The sequence below is a fragment of the Centroberyx affinis genome, unplaced genomic scaffold (assembly GCF_046629955.1).
Source record: "Centroberyx affinis isolate AG114_WGS23_722 - 3 ecotype Tasmania unplaced genomic scaffold, CSIRO-AGI_Caff_v1 ptg000748l_1, whole genome shotgun sequence".
In the NCBI taxonomy this organism is placed as follows: Eukaryota; Metazoa; Chordata; class Actinopteri; order Beryciformes; family Berycidae; genus Centroberyx; species Centroberyx affinis.
The window spans coordinates 102,501-123,336 of NW_027279361.1; the positions used below are offsets into that span (position 1 = coordinate 102,501).

The following is a 20,836-nucleotide window of genomic DNA, read 5'->3' on the forward strand; positions in this document are numbered from 1 at the left end:
GGGACGGAATGAGAATGACTGAAAACAAGCCAGTTAGCATTACAGGCTATGATAGCAACAAAGACCTAGCTGAAGCACTAAATACTTTTGACTTTGCAGATGAACTTAGGGAAATATGCAAAGAGTCTGCCCCCCCCCCCCTCCCCCACAAAGTCAAACCAGATGTTTGATGCTCAGGATGTTAAGGCAGCATTTCAGAAAAATAAGATAAATAAGAGCCCAGGGCCGGATTGTATCACAGGAAGACTGCTTAAGTATTGTTCAGAACAGCTCTGTGAGGTGTTCTGTTATATATTTAGGATGTCTCTGGAGCAGCGAAGGGTTCCAAAGATATGGAAGGAGTCGATTGTTGTCCTGGTGGCTAAAAGCAGAACCCCTAAGGAGCTAAATGACTTCAGACCAGTGGCATTGACATCACTGATCATGAAGTCATTTGAAAGGCTGGTCAAAAGGGAACTGTTGGAAATGGTGGGGGAGGCTCTGGACCCCATGCAGTTTGAATATAGGGCTTGGATGGGAGTAGAGGATGCCTCAATCACATTACTGAAGTTCCTGTATAAACACCTAGAAGGTCCTGGCACACATGCCAGACTTTTATTTTTGGGTTTCTCATCTGTGTTTAACACTATCCAACCACATGTTTTAGCTAGGAAATTGCTTATTTATTTTAATCTTGATGTAAATTTTGTGGGCTGGATTGTAGATTTTTTAACATGTAGGTCTCAGAGGGTGAGAGTGAATGGCTGTCTGTCAGAACGGCGCTCCTGTTCCACTGGCTCTCCTCAGGGCGGTGTCCTGTCCCCCTTGCTGTACATTCTTTACACTAATAACTGTAGAAGCCAGCATGGGGACAGGCACATCCTGAAATTCGCTGATGATACAGTTATCATCAGCTTGCTCTATAAAGACGAATCTGAGCATGGGCTGGTGGTTGATGAGTTTGTCAAATGGTGTGATGAAGCCTTCCTCCAATTAAATGTCACAAAGACCAAGGATATGGTCATTGATTTTAGAAGGAAATCATCCCACCCGCCACCTCAGACCTTCATCAAAGGAATTGGCATTGAATTTGTAGAACATTATAAATATAATAAATATATATATATATATAATATAAATATATAAATATCTTGGAACTGTCATTGACAATGACCTGAAATTTGATGCAAATTCTGATGTGGTCTGTAAGAAGGGACAGCAACGTTTGTACTTCCTTAGGAAGTTAAATGCTTTTAATGTAGATAGGAAAATTATGTCTTTGTTTTACAAGTCATTCATTGAATCTGTTCTTACTTTCTCAATGATTGCTTGGTATGGTAACCTGAACATCAGGGACAAAAACCACCTGAGCTATATTGTGAAGGTGGCTGGTAAGATGATAGGTGTCCCACAGACCCCCTGACGGCCATCTTTGACCAGCAGGTTCTCCGCAAGGCCAGGCCTATATTAGACGGCACAAACCACCCCCTTCACTTTGAGTTTGTAACTCTTCCTTCAGGCCGTAGATTTAGAGTACCCCGGTTCAAGTGCAATAGGAGTAAAAACTCCTTTGTTTCCCTGTGCAATAACTCTGCTTAATCTACACATGTAATTTAGCATTTTAGAGATTGTTTTGTAGTAGTACTGTGTTCTGTATATTGTATGTACAGGAAACATTTTTGTACTTTTTGTTTTTGTACTTTTTAGGGGTCCAAGCACGAAGTGCTGGGAACCCTATTGTTTTTGTCCGGATTATTATTCCGCTTCTTCTTCTTCTTCTTCTTCTGCCCTAAAAGTATCTGGATCTCAGAAACCGTAAGAGCTACAGCGACCAAACTTGTCAGATACGTCGAAAGTCTCAGCCGCTACTCAGGCAACAAAACCCAAGTCAATTGGCCTCATGGTGGCGCTATAACAAGCAACTTTACGTTTTGGCCTATAACTTCTGAACCGTATGGGCCACAATCAAAATTCCACTTTCCCTGGATTCCTTGGTTCATTCTGCATCTATCCATACAGGCCCCGCCCATTTCTGCCGTTTTTGCTACTCCTCCTACAAATTTTGTCCAATCGTCACCAAATTTGTGACACAGCATGTCTGGACTGTCCTGCACAAAAGTTATCGAGCAGTTTTTTGATATTCAACACCGTTTTCATATAATCGACTTCCAAAGTTTGGTCAACTGTTGTGGGTTGGGCCTATTTCACAAAAATCGCCATAACTCAGGAACGCATTGTCCTATGGTAACCAAACTTGGTACACGTGTGCAGGTATGTAGTCTGAGCTAATATAAAAACATTGGTGTCATTTCACCTATAGGTGAAAAAAATTGCCCTAAGTCAGGAAGTTGTTGGCCTACCTTAAACTAATTTGGTACATATGTGCACAGGTCAACTCTGAGGTAGCATGCAACATTGGGTGGTATTGTAACCATAGTTGACCATAGTTAAAATACTCTAAGGCTCTAAATAGCCTATAGCTTGGACAGTCTCATTACTTGGCCCTATTTTTTTTGTGCTCTCACCATTGCCCCCCTGTGGACTCAGTAGCCTAATGGTTAATGAATAGGTCTACTGTGCAGAAGATTGTGGGTTCAAATCCTGTGAATAACATTGTCTCTTCACATCACTAAGCTTGTGATAACTAAGCATAATGTCTTAAGGTTCTAATTTTTGGACAAATGACCATATGAAAAGATGAACTTGACAGAAGTCACGGGCCAACACAAAAGCCGGTGTTAGACTGCATGTCCGAACTTCACAACATGTTATTTTTTGTGTGTGTCTTTCTACCTTCTGTAATGTTTTGCCTATCTGTCTGTCTTATCAAATTGTGCTTGGACCCCTCAATCGCCGCTTGCGGCTATATTTGTTTTTGTTTTTTGTACTTGTGTTGTTTTTTTATCTTGGATAATAAATCTTATCTGGGATAATAAAGTGACTGGACTGAACTGAACTGAACTGAACCAGTCCAGGAGGATAGTCTGCAGCCTAGACGCTCTGATCCAAGGTCTAATACTCAATCGAGTCTAATCACCTGATTGATGTCATTGTTACTCACACACTGCTCATCCGTGGAAGTGAGCGAGGCTATTCGCAGCTGGACACGTTCACTCCATGGATGTGGACTGTGTTTTTAAATCTAGGTCATGGAGGTACTCGGTGCCCTTTGGGTGACCTGTTTCCTGTCTGTGCTGAAGTGAGCACACCAGGGAAATGGGTTTTCTTTTTTAGATGGGGAGACAGATGACTTTCTTACTCTTGAGGGAGTTGCCAGCATGTCTGGAGAATGAGACAGAGAGAGAGAGAGAGAGAGACAAAGAGAGAGATGCTGGAGTTGATTTCCTTCTTCTTTGTCCATCATAGTTCACACACAAACGCACAAACCGACAAAAGCACTGACTCTCTCTCTCTCTTTCTCTCTGTCTGTCTCTTCGTCTTACAGTCTCCTCCACAGGGTTGAGGAGCTGAAGGACTGACACTATATTCTGTCTCTTTCCCCTCTCTCTGTCCTCTGAAGGAGTTACACTCACTTCCCCTGAGTCCTCTGTCAGTTTCTATCTGTACCTACGTCTCTACCTCACTTTTTTCTCAGCCATTGCATTTCTCAGCAAAAATTTCCAGCAGGCAGTTATTATTACATTATGCGTGACTATTAAGAACGTTGACTCACTATTGGAATAAAGTAACAACAATTTATACATGTAAAAATGAACTCCCCAGTGAGGCAGTTCTACAAGTAATAAATGTGTTAACCACAGTTTGGGTTGCCTGATGTTGACTGTGGTCAGCTTGGTCCAAATACAGCTGAACCATGACTGACCAAAGGAAGTTCTAAAATGTTTCACTGCGCTCACAGTTATTTTGAGGTTAAAGGCGTTTATTTTTTGTGTGTGCATGTGTGTGTGTCTGTGTTTGTGTGTGTATATGCATGCATGTGTATGTTGTATTGCAGACCCGGAGTGGGCATCCTACACCCTGGGTGTGTTTGTGTGTCAGAGCTGCTCAGCCCTCCATAGAAACATCCCTCAGATCAGCAGGGTCAAGTCTATCCTGCTGGACCCCTGGAGCACCTCTGAGGTGGAGGTGAGAATGTGTGTGTGTGTGTGTGTGAGTGAGTAGGTGTGTGTGTGTCTATCTGTCTCTCTTTTACAGTGTGTGCAAATTATTTTGGATATGGATGTTTGTGGATTATGTAGGCATTGGATTCCTGTTCATACAAATCTTGAGCCATGTAAGAGTGCCTTGTGTTTTGTAAGGGAAGATCAGCCATCGATTATTGTCTTGGCTTGGCTTGAACTGACGACTGCAGCCTCTGGCCTCGGCCTCACCCAGCCGACTCTCTGCTGCTGTGGGCGTCAGTCTCTGCCTGCTGTTCTGCCCCTGCCTCCCTGCTTGGAAGAATAAAACAAGTCATCAGTGTCAATTCAGCATGGGGCGAAAGGCATGAGCCAGCAGCAGGCACACACAACCAATATCTTTGTGTGTGTGTGTATGCTGCTCTGTATGTGCTTGTGTGTATGTGTAGGTTTATAGTGTTGTTTTTTTGTCTCTTTGTCATCAGCGCTCTCTCTTTCTCTTTCTTGATTTTTGTGTGTGTGCATGTGTGTATGTATGTGTGTGTGCGTACAAACTGTGGGCTAGTAAGTGCTGAGCAGTGCAGTCTGTGCTAATGAGAGACAGAATAATGAGAGAAAGAATGAGAAGAAGGAGCCATGGCAGCAGGATTGTCTTCTGGGCCAGGAATCCCATAGACATGCAGTATAAGCACTGAGCCGCAAGCACCTCATTACCTTTAAACCTGTGTGGATGTGTGTGCGCGAGCTTGTACGACCTGCCGTTATCAGCCAAATGCACACGCATGCATTCACACACACACACACACACACACACACACACACACACGTACACACACATACACACATGCAAGCACAGAGACTCATCTTCCACACTAACTCTTCCTCCCCTCTGCAGTTTATGGAATCCATGGGTAACAATGCTGCCAAGGCCAAATACGAACAGAAGGTGCCTGCATTCTACTACCAGCCCATACACACAGACTGCACGTAAGTGATGTGTCCACCTCCGCCGCCCTCCATGCCTGCTCCAGGTGTCTCTCAGCAGGGTCGCCATTTCTCTCTGTCACCTCTGTACTGATGGCGACCTCTAAATGTAAGATAGATGGGTACATGCTGAATAGATGGCTAGTGTAGAAACTAGAGTGCACTTCTTTTTTTTGCTTTATGCTGTCTTTGAGTTGTCCTTTCCTGATTTCAAGGAATCATGGTGGTGAAGGTGATCCTAGACATCCAAGTTGTCTAAGAGGCAGTGTAGGATGAAACGACATGGTGAAAAACAGGTCTATTCAAATGTTAAGACTGCATTTATTGCTCCACATACGGTGCATTCAGTAATACAGGGCCATGAAGTGATAGCTAGTTTTGGGACCCAGCCAGTGCAGAAACTCTCCTCAGTGATAAGAGTGCCAAGTTCCTGTAGTATGAACAGGAAGCACCAGTGCAGTATCAGGGTTTCTTCTCAACCGTCCAGTGATATAAATAACAATATACAACTACAAAACACTGAGCAGTGAAGTTATTTATAGAATGGACATGCAGTGTATTTATTAGGGGTGAAATACAGTATGCTGGAAAGTGTAAAGCAAGGGGTGGACAACCATGTGCCATGGAGGGCCGAGAGTCTGCAGGTTTCCATTTCAACCAAAGACTACATTAGGTGATTTCACTGATTACTTCATCCTCTCTGGTTGAAGGTGTACTAAGCAGCGAAATCAGCTGGTGTAGTCTTTGGTTGGAATGAAAACCTGCAGACTCTCGGCCCCTCCCTGATGTGAAGGAATGGAGGATTGGGTGAAGAAGGAAATCCATAAAGCATAAAGGGCTTTCAGCACTTGGGAAAGGGCTGTACAAATCCATTACATTAAAAAGTGTGAAGCTGATGTGTTGAAAGGAATTTAACTGGTTAAGCATGGCATAATATGAAGAGATGTTTTGGTGGGAAGCATGCAAAAGTCATACACTTGCGCGCACACACACGCGCGCGCACACACAACACACACACACACACACACACACACACACACACACACACACACACACACACACACACAACACACACATGCTCAGCTGCTAGGTGTTTATGTTTGTTCATGCATATTGCTTTGTGAATGTTAAGCCGGATTACTGACAAGACAGAAAGAGTGAAGAGAGAGAGGAATATGAGGTGTTTGAAGAGAAGGGAGGAAGACAAGTGGGATTTTTTAATGATAGAGGGAGGACAAGAGAGGCATTTAAATGGTTAACAAAATTAAACATGAATTTCATCCATTTGATGAGTCTGTATTCAATGAACTGCGATCCTGAAATGATAATTACAAGAAGATGAGCCGAGTAATGTTTGATTGCCACTGTTCAGAGTTACCACAGAATGTAGCCAGGTTAATGAGACATTCCCAGCAAATTAGCTCAAGCATGAAGTAAACATCAAACCCAGGCAAAGCTGATTGTCTAAACACCAACTGTTCTGCAGGCTCCTGCGGGAACAATGGATCCGAGCCAGGTATGAGAGGAACGAGTTTGTGTGTGTGGAGAGACAGGAGCCCTACTCGGCAGGTAAGAACTGAGTGTGTTCATGTACAGGTACATGAATATGCATGCATGCACACACACACACACACACACACACACACACACACACACACACACACACACACACACACACAAACGCACACATACACACCACACGTGCACACGCACACTATACTTCTTGCTTACTCAGGGACCATGGTGCATTGTTTTTGTCTCACAGTCACAGTACCACCTATTCAGCACTGAATGAATACCCAGCAGGGAAACAGCATCATCCATTTATCATTACCAACATTCTTGAGTTGAACAGCTGATAAAATCTTAGATAAAGGGGGAGGAAGGAAGGAAGGGGAGGCCTCATCTCACACTCCACTTCGCTGCCTCTTTTCCATGTATGTTACCCATTTACAATCCATAGATTTAATCAAAACTCGTCAAACCTTCACTCGTTTCTCTTAATGAAAGAGCATTAATCTTTCCCTTTGAAAGATCGTTGCTTGAAAGATTTGAAAATTGATACTGGATAGGGATGTTAAAGGATGGAATATAAACTCCATCCTCTCACTTCAACACATGATGATCTTGGGAATAATTCTGTGATGGCAGTACACAATTGGACATAAGCTGAGATTCAGTGCATGTTGTAGGACACAGGCTGATGGAGTTACTTGGCTGAGTTGGCCTGGTAGCTTAATAGCACAACACTGTCAAAGGGTGTGATAAGTAGCTCACGGCTCAGTAGGCACCATTGCCCACTGCTCATTTACATAGCCCAGCCCAATTAGCCTGCCAATGTCACTGTCTGACTGTTCGTTAGTTAGTTTGTCAGATACACAGTGTGCCTGCCTGACTTAACACTGGAGAGACAATGAGGCTTGGTCATCAAGGGAAAAGAAGTGCCCTTCACTGTCCTCCTTCAGCAGCTCTTGTTTACTCCTTTACTTATTCTGCTCTACCTTCTCACTTTCTTCTTGTCTATATCTACCTCCCTTCTCACTTTCTTCTTGTCTATATCTACCTCTGTCTATCTGCCTTTCTTTCCCCGTACTCTCCTGGTTAAGTGCAAAATCATGATGGTATATTCTCAGTTGTTCAATAAATGTGTATTATGCAGACCTCATCTCTGCCTTTTGCACTGATCTGTGTGCCCATGTGTATGTCACAGTGATGAATGTCCCCTGGTTAATTACCCTGTGCAGCCTCATTGACACCTGGCAGAATGGCACCAACCTGAGTGCTAATCAGACCCAGCTAATCAATAATGGACAAACCCCCTCCTCCCACCACCACCACTCTGATATATCTCTGAATGTCCGGTCAGCTTTGGTGTTGAGTCTAGACCGTGGAACAGTCAGAAGTGCTCTGCCCGATGATCTTAGGTTGCCCTCAGGTTCATAAGGGGTTGAAAGTTCAGCAACATAGGGACCTGACATTGCTTAGCTTTGAAAGTGATCAGTACAATCATTAAATCAATTCTAAAACTGACTCGCAACAAGTGTAAGATTGAGCTAATATGGTCTCTTCGTTTAGCACCAGTTTAGATCCTTGCTGACGCATTCTGTACAAGCTGAAGGCGAGAGAGTGACTCTTGACTAAGGCCTGTGTAACGGGAGTCACAGCAGTCTAAACAAGATTATATAAAAGCATGGATAACCTTCTCCAAATCCACAGAGGGTAGAGACCCTTGGTTCTATTCCACACAAGCTTTGGGGCTTTATTGGCTTAACCACTCATCTAGTTGGAAAGTTGAATGCACATGCTCAGCCAATCAAGACGAGCCTGTACAACCCTCTGGTGCTCAGCCCTATATAAGGTGAGTGCACCTTATATAAAATAAGCAATAATACTCTCAGATCGTACAAATTGTGTTTTATTAAAGGAAATATGCAATAGTTGAGATCAAGCAATAAGTATGTAGTATGTATGCAGTTGTATGTATGTCGAATGTATTGTTAATATTTTACACAAATTACTGTATATTGAAATATGTCAGAGGGACTTAAAATGCCTCGATTTGGAGGAATAATTCAGAAAGCCTACTGGAGCTGACGGTGGTCCTGTTAGTCCTACAGCACTTTGCCACACTGATAAATGGGAAGGATGTATTCGTAAAGACAAACAATAGGACCACAGTGTCCTTCATTAGTGTGTCAAGACTGTTTGGATCATTGGGTTTCAGTGGGGGATATAGCTGGATGTCATCTGCATAGCAGGGAAACAAAACATTTTGCTCACGGATTATGTGAGAGAGTGGGAGCACGTACAGTGAAAAGAGGATTGGACCAAGAATTGAGCCTTGCAGCACTCCACATATGGTTTTTTGCTGAAGAGGATGATGAGCTGCCTATATGGTTTCAATGAATGTTCTATTGGAGAGGTAGAAGATGAACCTGTCTAGACCAGGGCTAGTGATACCCATCCAGTGCTTACGGCAGCAAATGCAATTAATGTGGTCAACAAACTACAGTAAATTTAAATATGGGAGTGTAGGCTGTACACCAGGGGTATGAATGCACTGTTGCAGTACAGTTGAGAGATCTTTGTTCTGTTAATGTGATGTTTTGTTGATGTTTTTTAACTTGTGGACATGTTTGTGTTTATATTTTCCTGGGTGAGACCAAGGACAATTTTCCTGCCTCAGCTGGACAATAAAGTTTATTCTATTCTATTTATTCCATTCTATTCTATACATTGGGTGGTCTCTCCTGTATCCACTGTTAAAAGAAGGTTGTTAGTTACTTAGTTACTAGAAGTGCTGTCTCTGTGGTATGTAGAGCTCGAAAAACCAGACTGAAATTTCTCAAATAGATTGCTGCTAAAAAAATAAATCCATTGGTTAAAAATTACTTCCTCAAAAACTTTAGATAAAAGCAGCAGTTTTGAGATGGGTCTAGTTACTGACGGTTGATGGATCAACACTGAGTGTCTTAAGGAGTGGTTGAAATACTGCATGTCTAAAACTGGAAAGGGAAGTACCAGTGGCCAGAGAGCTGTGTATAATTATATCAAAACCTCTTTTGAGGAACTTGGTGGGGACAACATCCAAGAGACAGGTACAAATTCATATTCAGTCTCTTTTAAAGACAATAAAGAAATGGGTTTAAACAGTTTAAAACAGCAGTATTTTCTGATTTTACAGCTAAGACCTGGGCAGGAGGGGAGATTTGGAGTCTGATGCGCTCAACCTTATTGGTGAAAAACAAAAGAAACTCCTCACATTTCTCTGGGGAGGCAGGAAGAAATGAAGCGATTTGGATCTCATTGCTGTAAATATGTCAGAAGAACAAATTAAAACTGAGACTGACATCACTATTATACCCAGGGCATGCAATTGCTGATATTTGCACGCAGAAAATGAAAATGCAATTCCACAGCAAAATGTTGCTTTAAGGTAGACAAGATAAAGTACTATTATCAGCATCTCATGACTGTCAAACTCTCTCTCTCTCTCTCTCTCTCTCTCACACACACACTCCCTCCCTCTCTGTCTTACTCAATGGCTGCTTGTGTTGTGCTGTGCAGGGGTTCAGGAGCATGTGGCTGTGCCTCTCTGCCACTGGGGAAGAATGCTTTCTTTTGTGTACAACCATTCTACATAACATTGGTCCTGGATTTCTGCCCAACATGGCCAGGGGAAACTAGCAGCCTAACCTCAAGAATGCTGAAAGTTATCAGATAAACCAAAGTGATTGGTATAGGAAATGAAGAAAGAGAAACTGTCACTGCGGTCCCAAAACTTGCTTAGCTCTTCCAAATGTTTGATATCCATCCTGTTGCAACAGTGAATGACTTCACTTCTTCTCCTCTGGTGGGTCAGCTCTGTTATATTGTGGTGATGGATCTGACCCCCTGCTCCCAGTGGTCGAGCAAAACATTCTGACTCATGCATAATGGATGAGAGCATGGTACTGCTCTCTCTGACTGTGACGACTTCATTACTACACAAGGAAGTGAAGCAAGGCGGGACAGACAGAGAGAGAGAGAGAGAGAGAGAGAGAGAGAGAGAGAGAGAGAGAGAGAGAGAGAGAGCGAGCAGGCGGACAAGCACAGAGACAAACAGATTTAAGTGTTTCTTAATGTCAGACCCATTTCCCTGAGGAAAGTGGTAACTTTCCTCAGGGAAAAAGTTTCTCTCTCTTGTCTGCCTTTTATTACATACACTTTAGTTGATGCCATTGTTTGATCAAGGTACTTTATTTTCTGTGGACATACAGTGCCGCTATAGTTCCTTTGCAAGGAAATGTAGTTGATCTTTTTTTAATTTTTTTATTCCAATTTAATCAAAACAGTTGATTGGTATTTATGTGAGGCATGTGGTGCCATGATCACATCACCACTGGTGTTGTTGATGTTTATTTCACTGGTTTAAAGGTATTTTTACACTCTAAAATTGATTGTGTCACCTCATGATACAATCATTGACAGTCTGCGACACGTCCAAATGGATTTTAATTTCATTTCATAGCTATAAATATTTTTTTTCTCTTTTATAATGTTTGATGAAAATGGGGTTTGTATATACTGTGTAATTTCTGTGTGAATATTTTCCATCAGGAAAATGCCACCCTTCAAGAATCATAAAAAAGGTGATGTTTATATACATGTGTGAAATTTGATCTACTAAAATGTCAAACAAATGTCACCTACAATAGTCTGGTAATTGTCCCTCATTCCTAGCTTTAAGCTTGGTTTCAGCTAGCAATACTAACATGCTATGTTAGGGAAACTGAAGGACAAATATAGACAGTTTCGGATGTTTTGTAAGCCATTGTCAGGGCGCATTTCCGGGCCAAAGACATTAATTGCTAATTGCATTCAGTGCTAATTATGTTGGCGTGTCTGCATGATTACTTGATTTGTTCAGTTTCTTTAGTGAATTGGAGGCACAGATTTCATTCACAATTGAAGTGCAAAATATAACGCTATCAGCAACCACTGAGACATTCTTTGTCACCTCACACTGAGTTACTTCAGCTGCAATGCACAGATAATAGTCTGATGATTTATCCTCATTTGACCTTTGACATTTTGGCATTGTGATCCTGTCCTTACTTTCCCTGATCGTGTGGCAGGGTAGCCACTCCATGTATGACTTGACTTGACTCCATGTATAAATGTTGCATGTTCTATTCACATCGGGGTCACAACAGTCCAAGGTTATTATCATAAACTTAAACTAAAACTATGACAAAAACTAGGGGTTAAAAATCTTACGTAAACTGAAATAAAAATAGAAATGAGACTGAAAAAATGAAAAAAAGAACTAAACCTGTCTTGTCTACTTGTAAAACTAACAAAAATTTAAATATAGGTGAATTTTTTATTTCTGTGCAGTGTAAAAAAGAGAATGAATATTGGGTGGAGAATTTTGAAGTGATCCCAACTTTAAATTAGTTGAGCATGTACTGAAAAATGTATGTAAATAAATATGAAAATTCATTGTTTGTATTATGTAATACCTGCAGCAAACATGCAGGATATCTGTTCTGAACTGCTATCATTATACCTTTAAAATAGCACTCCAGACAAAAATACTAAAACTGAAACGAAATAAAAATTAAAACTAAACTGAAATTGAAATAAAAATTGAAAACTATATAAAACTAAAAACCAAAGAAAAATCCCAAACTATCATAACCCTGCAGTCCTTAATTTGTGGATTTTGCAAACTAGTAGTGTTTGCAATGTGTGTGCAGAGCTGAACTGTTGCTGATGGAGCGATGGCAACTAATGAGCTGTTAATATTAAGAGGGGTTAAACTGTCTGCAGTGAGTCGCTTTTGGGCTTTCTGAGTATTTAAACAGGTGCTGTTACCTGATGGCTGGGTGAACACAACTGTGAGATGTCACCTGCCAACACTTCTGTTAGAAAATGTGAAGCTGTTGGCCTAAAATCCATTATTATTCATTATTATTCCTTTCATTTTTTTATGCTAGGCTATATTGCTTGTTGGGAAAGGATGGATTGTGATAGTGTGTATGTGTGTGTGTGTGCACCCATACACATTATGAGGGTGTTGGCTGTGTGTGTATAGGGCAGTGACATTGCATTTCTTCTAGCAGTACTGTTTCTGCTGACTCAAACTGAATAAGGACAGAGAGGCCAGTGACAGGAACAGGCCCAGGAACAGAGCCAAGATCCTTGCGTGTGTGTGTGTGTGTGTGTGTGTGTGTGTGTGTGTGTGTGTGTGTGCGCGTGTGTGCGTGCGCCTGTGTTTGTGAGAGAGGATCAGTGTGAAGGATACATTAGATTTAAAATTATATTATTTTGAGGAGATTACGGAATTTGAGTGGGGAGTGAAGGAAAGGAGACTCACTATAGCCAGATAGAAAATGATAGACCATGTAAACAATGCATTCTTGTACTTACTGACGCTGGCTAGATTGTGACAAAAATACATGACACTTTTAAAGTTTTGACTCTATGTCCTCAGATGGTCTTTGATCAACATGCCCTTCATAGAGAGAGAGAGAGAGAGAGAGAGAGAGAGAGAGAGAGAGAGAGAGAGAGAATGAAGGTGGAGGACAGAGGGTGCCCCTAGCTCAGTCAGGAGTTCGATTTCAGTATTGATCTGGCTGGTGAAGCAAGCCATCAATTGCTCAGGCAATTCTAGTTGAATTATTTGATGCGACCCTGACCTGCTCAGACCAGTGACCAGGGAAGCTAAAACCGTGTACATACACAAAGTACAGACATACACATGCGCAGGCATGTAAGGAAGCACAGCTGTCACACACATTTATGCTCACAATGATGGTTGCTAAATATTACAGATCCATGTAATGTAGAAAGTTTCAGTAGCTTCCACCAACCTTGACCCGCCATTATTTTAATGCATTATACTCAAGTGTGTCTCTGAGTAATAGTAAGTGCTCACAGTGGCATACAGCAGTGTTGTCATAGGTGTGATTTTTGATGTTTATGTGTGTGTGTGTGTTGTGTGTGTGTGTGTGTGTGTGTCTGTATGTGATTGTGTGTGTGATAGTCATATGATTCAGATATTTGCTAACCAAAAGAGAACTAGACCATGGTTTGATCAGGCTCTTTAGGCAAGGCCTGAACCATGTGAGATTTCAATGTGTTGATTAATTGATAAAATAAGTAAATACAAAAGGTCATACATCTTAAGTCTCACCTGAACTGAGAGTCTACTGAGAGCGGATGTGGAGGAGGCTGGTTCCACAATTCACTGCTGACCCTGAGTTGTCGTGTGTCTAATTAAATTAAATATCGGTGAAGGAAAGTGGCCACTTGATAACCCCAATGACATACACACACTCACACACTTAACCTTAACATTTAGATTAAGTGATAATAAATGGTGTTGTCCAATTGTCCTGTAGATTTATGATGGCATAGCCTGATGTCCTCTTTAGTCACCATTTTGTTGGGTTAGTACATCATTCTTTTGACATCTGAATTAGGCTTCTTTATGGATGTTCGCCCTAGATTTTTACACAAAGGATCTTTACGTTACATCCTATATTTTGGTAAATGCCTGTTGTGTCTTCTCTCTCTGTTCCTCCTATATATTCTTGCACTGTGTCAATGGAACGGGACCCCTGTGGCTTCCCTCCTGGCAGGCTACAGAGAGGGGTTTCTATGGAAACGAGGCAGAGACAACGGACAGTACCTCAACCGAAAATTTATTCTGTCCGAACGGGAGGGTGCTCTGAAATACTTCAACAAGCATGATGTGAGTGTATGCTCTCTCACTTTCTCTTTCTTTTACTCCGTATGTGAGCTGATGATCTCACAAAAGTTCAAGGTGTTCAACTGCCACTGTTCAAAACATCACTCTCCCTGGAAATGTCATGACATTTTAGGCAGAATCTGTAAATGCGATGAAACCCCCAGTTCAAAATTCTTTATGAATCATCTTTATGAATTTAAGGATCTGCATTTATTTTGCCCATTGTAAAAGGCTATCTTCCATTCTAAACACTATATTGGTGAGCAAAAGTGCTACATAGCTCCTGCATAGACAAGCCACACCCTGTACAGCCAGTTTACTATTCATCTATGATGAAAAGACAGATTGCAGACTTCCACTATATTTTTTTGTTCCATAATGTGGATTAGAGAATTTTGACAAGGCAAGGAGAGAGTTGAGATTACACGCTTGAACCCCCCTCCTCTTCCTCTTCAGGCCAGAGAGCCCAAAGCGGTGATGAAGATCCATACTCTGAATGCCACCTTCCAGCCAACCAAAATCGGCAACGCCCACGGCCTGCAGATAACCTATTTGAAGGACAACAGCACGAGAAACATCTTTGTTTACCATGAGGATGGCAAGGTGTGGCACAGCAGCTCTCAGTTTGGTGTGTTTGGTGGGAACTAAGGGATAGAAGAGTGTCTAAGGCTGCAAGAACAGGTGCATGTCTCCCTCTGGTGGAGATTGTTTGTAATTACAAGTCAGTGGGTTTTACGTTCTGTTTCCGTAATTCAAGTCCAAGTTCTTTTGTACAGCACATAATCACTGTTACATTCTCAAAGGCCTTCACAACACCCACATTTTGAAACAATAAAAGCAAACCATACAACCCAAGGAAGTACTCGCACAGAAACCTACCTGTGCTTGGTTCCTACCTCTCTACTAGCTTCCCTAGTGCCAGTGGGCAGAGAGGGCAGTTGCTTCAGGCCTTTTGCTCTGGATGGCTAAATGTCCCATTCAGACTGAGCAAATATCTCCAAAATGAAGCAAAAGGGGAAAGGGACAACCAGATGATCATTCCATGCCTTCGTTTTGAGTTTTAACTACATGTAATGTAAGTCATTATAGAATAATTGATAATAATGTCATGATTGAATGATTGAAGGTATGTGTTGTCTGGTGAGTGGTATTATTTCTAGTCATTAACTGGCCACGAAGGTCTCTTTTGGAAGAGAGACAGTTGTAAATTAAATATTAATTTATCATAAAAATCCTAATTATTTTCTCAAAAGTAACCCCCCCTGTAGTTGGTGCCAACTACAGGTGAAGTTGGGGAAGTGCAATGAACTCCAGGTGTTAATCCCATCCAGTGAGTGTGTGTATGGCACACCACTAATCCTTAAAACATTTTGTCAGAGAATATGCTACTTCTTCCAAATGATGGATATCTCATTTAAGAATGTAACTTTAAATATTATTTCCAGTGCAACTGTGAATTAGAGAAGTTGTCTGTGTCTAGAAATGGAAATAGGGACTACCAGGTGTCGTGCATAAGGAGATCATAGTGCAGTATGAGTTATTCATTGAATTGCCTAATCTTGTCTCCTGAAGGAAATGGTGGACTGGTTCAATGCCATCAGAGCAGCCAGGTTTCACTACCTACAGGTGGCTTTCCCTGGGGCCCACAACGCTGAAGTGAGTTAATGTGCACAGCGAACACACTCCTGCATGCACCCACACACACAACACACATACACACAAACACATATCATATCACTGATTGTGTCTTTGCCCTTTGTTTGCCTAGTTGGTGCCAAAACTAACCAGGAACTACATTAAGGAGGGCTACATGGAGAAGACTGGTCCAAAGGTGACTTGCTTCCCTGTTACTATGCAACACAACTGTGCCAATGTAATACTTTTGGACCACATGATATAACATGTAGCTGTTACTAAGGTACAGAGCCTAACTTGCAGAGCATATAGCTGAGGTATTTTGAGGTATATACTTTGTATCTCTCTGACAGGTCATTGTAACTGCTGCTGCAACATCTCCCTCTCTTCTTTCTCTCCCACAGCACACAGAGGGCTTCAAGAAGAGATGGTTCACTATGGATGACAGGAGGCTCATGTACTTCAAAGACCCACTGGTATTCAAGCAGCACATCATGAAGAAATTGTAGTACTGTAGAACTTTGTCTCCTGCCGTGTATTTTTGAGATTAAGCTTGAACATGCTTCCTGTGTGGTGACTTTTACTATGGGTTAGGGTTAGCCACCTTGGAAAATGTTGGGGGTTTGCGAGGCAAGCAGTGTCGTTGCAGGGGATGGGTGGACTGTGGGCATGTGCATGTCAACTGTACTTGATGGGGCCGCTGAAGTTTGGTGCAAGCATGTGTTGAAGTTGCATTCAAAAACACTGACTTGTACTTCCATTAAAGAGGATTAAAAGTCTCTTTCTCTTCGTCTCTCTCAGGATGCCTATGCACGGGGCGAGGTGTTCATTGGCAGTAAGGAAAACAGCTATACTGTGCTTCCTGGCCTCCCCTCGTCCACTCAGGGTTACCATTGGCAGTTTGGAATCACCATAGTAACCCCAGACAGGAAGTTCCTTTTTGCCTGTGAGACTGAGGAGGAACAGAGAGATTGGATTGCTGCATTTCAGAGTGTGGTCAATCGACCAATGTTGCCTCAGGAGTACGCAGGTAAACTGAATAGCCAACTGACTAATTGTGAGCTTTTTTTTTGTCTCAAAGACTGATTCTATGACTGAGTTATTTTGCCTATCTTTCTGCAGTGGAGGCCTATTTTAAGCACAAGCCCTGAGACTGTCTTGAGTGTTTGAAGAACTATGAGTGGAAGAGGAGGAGTAGGAAGTGGAGGTGGAGGAAGAGGAGAGGGTACACACTTGGCCATAAAAGAGAAATGGAGCCAAAGGTGAGAGAGAGCCTTGACTGCAGTGACTGTTCCCTGGCCGACTCCTTTACCCTACAGTACCTTCCGTCCTGCCCAACCTCCCACGCTCCTGCCAGCTATGTGCCAGCCTCATTATCTGGGAGTCAGGATCACTCCTCATCTATGTTGTGGAGTTCATGAATGTCAGCCTAACTCACCCATCTGTCATTTGATGTCTATGGCAGTGTTATACATGTTACTTACTTACTTGAAACAGAGGTCAGTTGTTGTGACCTGAATGTGCAAGAGTTATGTACATACGCCTTGTGTAGGAATCAGAATTTTTGCTGCTCAGAGATGGGAGAAGTACTTGATGTATGTATCTTGAAAAAATACATTTATTAGGCACTGAACTATGGATCTCACATGACTAGGGTTACAGATATGCATTTTTTGAAAACCAGTCAGTATCTGGTGTGACGCATAGAGTTGATCAGGTTGTTGATTGTGGGCTGTGGAATGTTGGTCCACTCTTCAATGGCTGTGCAAAGTTGCTGGATATTGGCAGGAGATGGAACACGCTGTTGTACACGCCGATCCAGAGCATCCCAAGCAAACATGCTCAATGGGTGACATGTCTGGTGAGTATGCAGGCCATGCAAGAACTGCGATGTTTTCAGCTTCCAAGAATTGTGTACAGATCCTTGCAACATGGGGCTGTGCATTATCATGCTGCAACATGAGGTGATGGCGGTGGATTAATGGAACGACAATGGGCCTCAGGATCTCGTCACCGTATCTCTGTGCATTCAAATTGCCATCAATAAAATGCACCTGTGTTTGTTGTCCATAGCTTATGCCTTCCCATACCCTAACCCCACCGCCACCATGGGGCACTCTGTTCACAACGTTGACATCAGCAAACCGCTTGCCCACATGCTGTCTGCCATCTGCCCGGTACAGTGAAAACTGGGATTCATCTGTGAAGCCATCGTCCGTTATGACGACAAACTGCAGTCATGTCAAGACCCTGGCGAGGACGACAAGCACGCAGATGAGCTTCCCTGAGACGGTTTCTGACAGTTTGTGCAGAAATTCTTTGGCAAACCAACTGTTGCATCAGCTGTCAGGGTGGCTGGTCTCAGACAATCTCGCAGGTGAAGAAGCCGGATGTGGAGGTCCTGGGCTGGCGTGGTTACATGTGGTCTGCGGTTGTGAGGCCGGTTGGATGTACTGCCAAATTCTCGGAAACGACATTGGAGACGGCTTATGGTAGTGAAATGAACATTCAATTCACAGGCAACAGCTCTGGTGGACATTCCTGCAGTCAGCATGCCAATTGCACGCTCCTTCAAAACTTGTGACATATGTGGCATTGTGTTGTGTGAGTGGCCTTTTATTATGACCAGCCCAAGGCACACCTGTGCAATAATCATGCTGTTTAATCAGCTTCTTGATATGCCACACCTGTCAGGTGGATGGATTATCTTGGCAAAGGAGAAGTGCTCACTAACATGGATTTAAACAAATTTGAGAAAAATAAGCCTTTTGTGTGCATAGAAAAAGTCTTAGATCTTTTATTTCAACTCATGAAAAATGGGAGCAAAAACAAAAGTGTTGCGTTTATATTTTTGTTCAGTATATGTGTTTTTTCTGTTTTGTTTCAAATGAAAAAACATGCAAAGGAGAGGAACTGTTCTCAGTAATATGATGTCAAAATACTACTTGAAATCCAATCAGATATTTAATATGTGTGATTAATTGAAGCAACCAAGTGAATGACTTGTATCTTCAATGTACAAACCCTGCTCATCTGGCCAGCTATGCAGGATAAAACAAATATATACTGTATTATCTGATGTGGGTCTGCAATATGTCAGTGAGTAGGAATTATACATACCTGGTCTGCACTACTTTCACTCCAATTCAGTTTTTGACACATACAGCAGATACATATTCACAAAGTGGATACATCATTTATTTCCATGTATCAGTACACTGGTATTTATTTCTCAATGTATTTATTTTTTAATAATTGTTTAATTTGTTATATGCAGCTTTTAATAGTGCCAAGCACTGCAGATTTAATAAGCTATTTGTGCTTTTTTTTAATGTACATATTCAAGCGGGTGAATGTAAATAGCATCATTATGTTTGTGTGATGTATATTATCACATTGAAGTATCGGCTTGTATTTCCCTCTGTCTCTCAAGTTTGTGTAAAACTGTATAAAAACATTTTATGATCCCAGACATTTAGCAGCTATCTTCATACCAAATGATGATTTGTCTAGCAGACGCAGACAAAGGAAAGGCTTCAAACCATAGACTAAAACTTTGAAGCTGTAAATGAGCAGTAAGGTGGTGTAGTGAGTAGGGCGCGCACCCTTCAACTTGAAGCTCTGGGCACCAGCCACCATGTCGCATCTGCCCTGCTTAAGTATCACTGAGCAAGGCATTGAATCTCTACCAAGCATATTCTGTAGCCCATGCTCTGAATTGGGTGATGTGAAAAGAAAAATTCCTCACGGTAATCAATTGAAGCCAATGTTAGTATATTAAAAGGGTGAAAGCCATATTACCTTATGTTCTTTATTGTAGTTAATCTGGAGTTACAAGAAGGATAAAACAAAAAAGATAACTTACTTGGACATTCCTTGGAACATCAAGTGGGGAAAAATATGAGAATGTAAGTAGGCTACTGCACAGTGAGATATTCACTTTCTATGGTTTTGTAAGTCTGAGAGAAGTGTAGCAAGTGGAATTTACTGACTAGAAATGGTAGTTGGTTGGACCAACAGACTATATGCACAGAAGATGGGCTCGGTTGGGAGCCCAATGTGTATGAATACCACACCACACACAGGTACGTTTTAAACAAAATGCTGTATTGCAATAATTCACAGTAACCACCAATACAAACACAAAAGTTAGGCCTTGTTCTTTCAGTTAGTTCAGAATCCAGAGTTCAGTGCTTCCGTGCGGGAAGAGGGACGGAAGAGAAAAAAAAAAAGTAATTCCAGTTCAATCCTACCACACTGTGGAAAGGAGGTTCAGTTCAGTTCTAATCCAGGTGACCTATCAAAGGTCACAAGGAATAATTAACACTTATAATTTAAGTTATCTGTTGTACAACATCTCATGAATCTCAATAAAATTGTAGTCCAAATAAAAGACACCTTTCAGCCAAGGCGACACAACAATGAATAATATAGTCAATTATTCAAACAAAAAAAGATTCAACTGAAATACATACAGGGCTGAAATCAAAAGCCCTCAGATAGGTTCAATACACAAAATATATAATTGAAAATTCACACTATTTTAACAGCCAATTGCCTTAAGTTGGCAGTTCCCCTATGGGAGTTCTGTATTGCGGCTACCGCTAAGCTAGTTTTCATATGGGAGCTCTTCATTCCAGCTACCGCTAAGCTAGCGGGAGTTAGCGGGAGCTAGCAAAAGCTAGTTTAGTGACGATACACTAACAATACAACCAATACATAACATGACATAACTCACCGCCGTCTGTAGGGAGTTTGTTAGGAAAGAAGAATCTGTCGAGAATGCTGTCTACCAACACGCCGACCAGCCAGAGTGGAATGAGAGGAGGAGGACGTGACCCTACCTAACCCCGGATATGTATATTTCGGGGAGTGGTCTGGGATTGGCTAGATTGTTATTAGCTGACACCCTTTTTCACCT

The 20,836-nt window shown here is 41.9% G+C and overlaps 1 protein-coding gene across 2 annotated transcripts in view; it reads left to right on the forward strand.

Annotated features, from left to right (window-relative positions):
* Positions 1-19,167, forward strand: part of LOC139644512 (arf-GAP with dual PH domain-containing protein 1-like) — a 22,340-nt gene extending 3,173 nt beyond the window's left edge. Inside the window, exons 2-11 of one of the 2 annotated variants that reach the window (XM_071519886.1) lie at positions 3,935-4,065; positions 4,954-5,045; positions 6,529-6,611; positions 14,171-14,283; positions 14,737-14,883; positions 15,853-15,936; positions 16,049-16,111; positions 16,320-16,391; positions 16,717-16,945; positions 17,038-19,167. In XM_071519886.1, coding sequence (XP_071375987.1) covers positions 3,935-4,065; positions 4,954-5,045; positions 6,529-6,611; positions 14,171-14,283; positions 14,737-14,883; positions 15,853-15,936; positions 16,049-16,111; positions 16,320-16,391; positions 16,717-16,945; positions 17,038-17,066 — 1,043 coding nt within the window. In that variant the 3' untranslated portion in view covers positions 17,067-19,167. The remainder of the gene's footprint in view (positions 1-3,934; positions 4,066-4,953; positions 5,046-6,528; positions 6,612-14,170; positions 14,284-14,736; positions 14,884-15,852; positions 15,937-16,048; positions 16,112-16,319; positions 16,392-16,716; positions 16,946-17,037) is intronic. The other variant, XM_071519887.1, reaches the window with a different exon arrangement.
* Positions 19,168-20,836: the final 1,669 nt, after the last annotated feature.